General features: G+C 24.7%; 1 protein-coding gene across 1 annotated transcript in view; it reads right to left on the bottom strand.

Annotated features, from left to right (window-relative positions):
* Positions 1 to 393: 393 nt before the first annotated feature.
* The window catches only part of LOC117174742 (15-hydroxyprostaglandin dehydrogenase [NAD(+)]-like), a 15,402-nt gene continuing 7,931 nt past the window's right edge, over positions 394 to 7,864 (bottom strand). The window contains exons 5-7 of the mRNA XM_033364080.1: positions 7,278 to 7,451; positions 6,566 to 6,720; positions 394 to 1,080 (exon numbers count right to left, since the gene is read on the bottom strand). Of these exons, the coding sequence (XP_033219971.1) occupies positions 846 to 1,080; positions 6,566 to 6,720; positions 7,278 to 7,451 (564 nt within the window). The 3' untranslated portion in view covers positions 394 to 845. The remainder of the gene's footprint in view (positions 1,081 to 6,565; positions 6,721 to 7,277; positions 7,452 to 7,864) is intronic.

Raw genomic sequence — 7,864 nt, forward strand, 5'->3', positions numbered from 1 at the left:
AATAAAAATATTTTGTGTTGAAAATGTGTTATTTTTTGTGGGAAGTTAATTTTTGTTTAAAGATAAAATTTTTTTTTGTTAACATTTTTTTTTAGTCGAAAATTATGTTGAATTGAGTAGAAAAGCTTGGTGGAAATTTTGTATTTTATGTTTAAAAAATGCAAAAGCTTGATCGAAAATTAATCTTTTTGTTTGAAGATTCAACTATTTCCTTGAAAATTCGTTTTTTTTTTTGAAAAATTCAGTTTTGAAGTAAAAATATAACTGTTCAATTTTTGGTTGAAAATTTTATGTATTTGACAACACTTTTTATTAATTTTTTTATTTATTCACTATTTTTACTAGTAAGTGATATTATAGGAAAAAAGAGGATTTAAATTAGAAACCGAGGAGTATTTTTTATGAAAAATATTTATTGTCCTTAATTCTAAGTATCGTTTATAACAATGATTGAGATCTACTTCGATTACCATCAGTTTAACACTATTTTCGATCAATATCAAGCAGTCTCTCAAAAATATTAAAATTAAACAATTTCTTTTTTGTCATTCGTCAGTCAGTGTGTTATTGAATTTTTCTCAGTTGATCGAAGCCGGAATCCAAAGGCTTTTTGATCTCACCGTTAATTCTTTCGCTCTTTGAAGAGCTCAAATAACAAAGAGAATTTTTTCTCCTACTCTGATTTCATTCCATTTCGGAGGAACGCTGATATTCCATTTGTGATATCCCGGTGTGCTGATTAAATTCTGCGTCAAGGGTCTTCTACCTCGATCAGATAAAATCTTAGGATTTTTTTAAGAACTTGCAGATACATATTTTTTGTGTGCAAAAAATGACTAGTTCTGTCAAGCACAGCTCATCAGACCTGTTCTCGTATTATCGCAAACTTCTCTTATTGGTCGACCTTTTGCAACTTTTACGGTTTCAGCCATTGTAAAGTTGTTTTTGTATCGGCGCTGCAAACTTTTGTAATACGGAACTAAAACTTCATAGGGTGAACTTCCGTTTTCGATCACCCAAATACTGCCGGATTCTCCAGTTCGTAGGATTGAGCCGAGTCCTTGTGCTACTACAAAAGGTCTGGAAAAACATATTTTTTAACATAATTTTGGTTTGAGAAGTTTGATTTAAAGCTAATAGAAGCTTATAGTTTTAATTAAAATTAAATTCAAGTTTAATTACATTTTCTACCAAATGGTTGCATTTTTAACAACAACAAAATGAAGTTTCTACCAAAAGTTAAATTTTCAACATAAAAAGATCAGCTTTAACCCTTAGAGGGGTTACTGGGTGTAAAATACCCAGCGACTTATTTGCGCTTTAACAAAACGCACCAAATTCAAGAAAATGGAACATATAGCGCCAGATTAAAAAATGACATGAAAACCTATTTTACCAATCTCATTTTCACATGATTTTGATTTCTATAATTTTTATACGGAGTTTAAGATCAATAAAATCGTTTAATCACGCAAAGTATGGTGTTTCATTTTTCATTGAATTGAAGCTCTTATTTTTTAGAATAAATACCGTCTTTGGAACGAACACTATAAGACTAATTTTATCTTTGAAGCGCCGTATCTCGAAAGTATTCAAGTAAAATTTTAAGTAAAAATATCAAAAACTTATAAAGTTATGTATTTTAGAGTGAAAGTAGTCATTTTAAAATTTTTTTTCCAAATATATATATTTTTTTTATTAACTTTAAATTTAAAAAACGGTTACGAAACCTTTTTCTCCTTAAACTAGATAAATTAAACATCATTAATTGATTTTATGGTAAAAAACTATCCATACCGTCGGCACAGAACACGTTTGAATACCCTTGGGTACCTAACACCCAGTATGCTCTTTATTTAATTTTACGGAAGTGTGCCGTTCAAGGGTTCAACTAAATATGGAATAGATAAAATTTTAGTAACAAAAATATTATTTTCAATTAAAAAAGAAAGGAATTTTTTACTAGACGATATAATTTTTCATCAAAGATTTGAGTTTTTAATACAATCTTGAAACTTTAACCAAAAAATGAATTTGTAACGAAGTAGTTAAACTTTTAATTAAAAATGTTGAAACAAAATAATCTTAAACTAAAGGATAAATTTTGAACAAAATAATTAAATTTTCAACCAAATTGAAGATCTTTTAACCAGAGATGAATTTTAAGCAAATACAAACAAACAAAAAAAAAAGAATTTTCAACAATAAATTAATTTTCTTACCATAAGATTGATTTTTAACGAAGTAGTTCCAATTTTTAATAATTAGTTGAAATTTCAGCAAAATAGTTTAATTTCTAACGAATGATATAAAGTTTCAATAACCGAAAAAAATATTTTAACAAAACATTTCAATTTTCCACTAAAAAATATGAGGTTTTGATGACATAATTGAATTTTTAACAAAATAATTACATTTTTAACCAAAAACCAGATATTAATTGGCAACTGAAATGATGAATCTTCAACTGCAATAGTTAAATTTTCCGTTTTAAAAATGAATTTTCAACAACAACAAAGAATTTTCGACAAAAAAGTAAATTTTTCTACTACAATAGTTGGATTTTCTAAAACAGAAAGACAAATGTACAACAAAAGTTGGATTTTTAAACAAAAAAGATGAGTTTTCAACAAAACAATTGTATTTTCATCAATGTAATTAAATTTCTACAAAAATGTTTTTCTCAAAACAAGAATTTTTGAAAATCTGGGATAATTTTCAACCAAAGATATGAATTTTCAACTAAAATATTGAATTCAGAACAACAAATTTTCTACCCAGAAATACAAATTTTTATCAAAATAATTAAATATTCACAGAAATACTTTTCTTAAAAAACAAATTTTCAAAATGAAACAGGTTAATTTTCAACGAAAAAAGATTAATTTTTAACAAAGTAGTTGAATTTTGAACAAAATAATTAAATTTTCAACCGAATCGTAGACTTTTTAACCAGATATGGAAATTTTATAACAGCAAAAAAAAACGAATTTTCAACAGTAAAGTAAATTTTTTGCTATAAGATGAATTTTTAAAGAAGTAGTTCCGATGTCAACTAATTAGTTGAAATTTCAACAAAATGATTCAATTTGTAACGAATGATATAAACTTTCAACAACCAATTTGAATATTCAACCAACAAATTAATTTTTTAACAAAGTTTTTTGTAACTTCCAACTAATTAGTTGAATTGTCACAAGACAGTTGAATTTTTAACAACATAATTAAATTTTTAACCAACTGCAACAGTTAAATTTTCACTTATAAAAATAATTTTTCAACAACAACAAAAGAATTTTCAACAAAAAAGTCAATTTTTTACTAAAATAGTTGGATTTTTTAACTATATTTTTTTAATTATATTTAATTAATTTTTATTAAAATTAACTTTATTGTTGAAAATTCTTTTTTCCGGTTACTTAAAATTAACTTTTACACCTGAAAATTTAATTATTGCAAATAAATCATGGTTTCACATAAAAATTCATTTTTTAATGCAAATTCTACAATTTGGTTGAAAATTTAATTATTTTGTTGAAAATTCTACTATTTTGTTAAAAACTAATCTTTTTGGGTTGAAAGTTCAACTGCTTTGTTGAAACTTTGTATTTCTAGGTTCAAAATTCAACTATTGAGGTAGAACATTAATTTCATTTTTGTTTTAGTTTAAAATCCATCTCTTTAATTAAAAACTCTATTATTGATTGGAGGAGAATTTATTTTTTTATTTGAAAATTTTATATTTTGTTAAAAAAGATTAATCTTTCTTGGTTGAAAATTCAACTAATTAGTCAAAAGTTAATGAAGTATACTTCCTTATAAATCCATTTTTTGGTTAACGATTAAAAATTTTAGTTGAAAATTAATATCTTTTATTAACAATTAACCTACTTTGTTTTGAAAATTCAATGGTGGTTGAAAACTCATCTTTTTTTGTTTAAAATTCAACTATTTTGTTAAAAAACCGTATGCCTGGGTTGAAAATTCGACTATTGTGGTAGAAAATTAATTTCACTTTCATCTTAGTTTAAAATTTATCCCTTTAATTAAAAATTGTTCTATTCTAATATTTTTTTAAAATTAACTCTGCTAGTCATTCTTCTAATAAATAATTCTGCTTTTGGTGAGAAATTAATCGTTTTGTTGAAAATTCATTTTTATGAGTGATAATTGAATTATTTTATTAAAAATTTAACTATTGTTTCAGAAAAGTAACTTTATTGTTAAAGATTGGGTTTTTTAGATTTGTTGAAAATAAATTTTTATAAGTGAAACTTCAACTTTTGCAGTTGAACATTCATCATTTTAGTTGCCAGATCATCTCTGGCTTTTAGTTGAAAATTTAATTATTTTTTTGAACATTCAACTATTTTGTTAAAACTTCATCATTTTTGGTTAAAAATTCAATGGTTTTGTTGAAAGTTTGTATGTTAGGTTAGAAATTTAACTATTTTGGTACAAATTAACTTTCTTGTTGAAAATTCAACTATTTTTATGAAAACTCATTTTTGGGAGGAAAATTCAACTAATTAGTTGAAACTTAAACAATATTTTTTGAAAATTAAACTAATTAGTTAAAATTGTAACTGCTTTGTTATAAATCCATCTTGCGGTGAAAAATATTTTCTTGTTGAAATTTTTTTTCAGGTTACTTAAAATTCATTTTTATACTAGAAAACTTTATTATTGCAGATGAAGATTAATTGTTTTAGTTGAAAATACATCTCTGGTTAAAAATTTTACAATTTGTTTGAAAATTTAATTATGTTCTTGAAAATTCAACTATTGTGTTAAAAACTACTAAATTTTGGTTGAAAATTCAATCGATTTGTTGAAAACTTGTTTTCTTAAGGTTAGGCATTTAACTATTATGGTAAAAAATGAACTTTTTGTTGAAAATTCGTTAAAACAATTAAAATTAGTTCTTATAACTGAAAATGTAACTATAGCAGCTGAAAATTAATCATTTTAATTAAAACTTCATCCATTTAATTAAAAATTCTACTATTTTGGTGAGAATTTAATTATTTTGTTAAAAATTCAATTCAATTAAAAATTTTAGTTAAAAAATCATATCTTAGATTAAAAAATCATTCTATTTTGTTCAAAATTCATTTTTGTAGCCGAAAAATATTTTTTAACTCAAACTCTAACTATTCTATTTTTAATTTAAAGCTGATCTTCGTTAGTTGAAACTTTATCTTTTGGCAGAAATTTAACATCTTTTTGTTAAAAATGCAACTGTTTGCTTGAAACAAACAAAAGCGAAGCGGACTGTAATGAGTTAGTGCCCACCCACCGTCAGTCTCAAAATCGGCGCTATAGAAGAGTTTCACTGTATTTTGTTTGAAAGTAATTTTTTTGTTCAAAATTTAACTGTTTTGTCGAACATGCGTCTTTTATTAAAAAAATTTTCTTCGTTAAAATTTAATTTTTTTAGGTTGAAAATTTATTTTTGTTGTTGTTAAAAGTGCAACTAATTATTTAAAAGTTTAACCATATCATTACTATTACATTTTTTATTTAAAGTTGATCTTTTTTTGTTGAAAATTTAACTTTTGGTAGAAACTTAATCTTTTTTGGTTTTAAATGCAACTATTTGCTTGAAAATGTGATATTTTGTTTAAAAATCAACTTTCTTGGTTAAAAATTAACTTTTTTTGTTAAACATATATCGTTTTTACCCACAATAATTTGATTTTAAAGAATTTATTCGCCTAGTTTTTCCCTATTTTTTTGGAATGTAAAGTCTCTATTTATTTCAAAACAGAGATGTGAAAAAAACGACAGGAAAATTATTCATTGGAAAAGTCGCTTCAAAATACCCCTTTAATGAATTTTATTTTCGTTGTTTTTTTCTCTTGAACTTGATTTTTTCATTTTAAGAGGTAAAAATAAGATTTTCAGAGTTTTTTACGATGAAAAAAATGAAAAAATAAAGTTTAATTTAAATTACCTGAGAATAATCTTCTCCTCTTGGAAAATCTTATTGTTTATTTCTGCCTATGATTACAAAAAAGCTTTTTTAGCGAATTGCAAAATTTTATTTCAGATTCGAAAAATCTAAATTCATACAATTATTATTTTATCAGTTAATAATTACGTGCATGTTCAGATATTTTTATCAAATGAGAAATTTTTAAAAATTTCGTCAAAAAACTTTTTTAATCATAAAAAATATGAACAATAAGATTTTTCAATAATTGAAAACTATCTTAGGATTGCTCGAATCAAAATTGATCTATTCTAATCAATTTATAAAAAGGGAAAATTTGTTTAAATAAAATTAAAAATAGTTTCTTTCAAAAATGGTCAAGACTAATATTTTTCTCTTTATATGAAAAAGATTTGTAAGACAACTTGGTTATCTGCTTCTGTATAAATAATTATAATAATAATTATAATAATTATTATAATAATGAATATTTAAGCAATTTGAAATTATACTTTTTCAAAAAAATGCAGAACTATGAAAAATATTTAAGATTATTAAGATAATAAAGGAAATATAAAAAATTGAAGAAATTCCAGAGTATTGTGTAACTAATTAAAATTAATAACTTACGTTTGTATTGGTAGTTGTTCAAGACTTTTAACAAAATCTGCTTTCATCACTCTTGAAAGTAATTTGTTTGGACTATCAATTGTCAAAGCAGTTTCTGTTAAACCTGGAGTTAAAGTTAAAACTCGAATACCAGTTTTGTTAAAACTGTACTGCATCTAAAAAAATTGTTTTATTCTTTTTAAATATTAATTATTTCTAACAAAAATTAATAACTTTAAAAAAAGTATTTTTTGCTTAATGCGACCCCTACAAACGGTTTCATTTCGTGTCTAAATTACCCCTGGTTATGCAGAAATAAAAATAAAATATTTAGGGGTACCTCAAGTCGATTTTTGTAAATAAAATATTGATTTTATTTCAATAATCGCTGTTTGTGTAATTTTTTACTTTAGCTTGTGTACATAGGGAAATACATTACTCGGAGTTATTGCAGAATTAGAAAAAGTAGTCAGGGGTCCTTCAAGCCGGTTTTTGATTTTTTCTTCAACAGACAGATTTTTTTTAAAGATTACATTTTATTTTCCAAAACCGACTTTGAGGAATTTTAAATATTTCTGTTTAATTCTGCCAAAAATTAGGGGTCATTCGGACACCAAAAGGAACACTTTGTAGGGGCGCTAATTGAAAAAAGTTTTGTTTTCAAGCATCTTAATGCGAAATTTCTAATTAATTTATCTAAATTTATATTTTTATAGACAAATGTTCTACTCACTGCTAAGGATTGGGATAATCCAATAATCGCGTGTTTCGTGGCCGTATAAACCGGAAGTTGTGCTGTCCATCTAAAGTCAAGATGCTGAGCAATATTTACTAAAACTCCACCACGTCCACCTTTTTCCTTTGACATATGTCCTACTGACAACATCGCAATTGACATCATGCCGCCCTTTAAAATTAAAAAAAAATAAAGTTCTTTATTCATATTATTATAGCAATTCCAAGAATTGTTTATTGGCTTTAAATTGAAATACGAGTGATTTATTAATTTAAGAGAAATTATTTTGTTGACTGAAAGGACTTAATAGGATGACTGTGCATGTGTTGGATTCCCCATAATTCCCCATAATTCCCCATAATTCCCCATTCTTGAGAATTGTTCGAATTTTGTGTCCAAAAAATTAAGCAAAAAAAAAATATTCAACATTTTATCGAATTTTTTATGGGATGTACTTTAGATACTACAATTCTGTATAAATCAAAATTCTAAAAATTGGATGATTTTGAAGATCAAAAGTCAAGAGTTTTCTATTCCAAAACTTCCAAATTGAAGAAATTTCAAATGTAAATAATCACATTTGC

Source organism: Belonocnema kinseyi, chromosome 6 (assembly GCF_010883055.1).
Source record: "Belonocnema kinseyi isolate 2016_QV_RU_SX_M_011 chromosome 6, B_treatae_v1, whole genome shotgun sequence".
Classification (NCBI taxonomy): Eukaryota; Metazoa; Arthropoda; class Insecta; order Hymenoptera; family Cynipidae; genus Belonocnema; species Belonocnema kinseyi.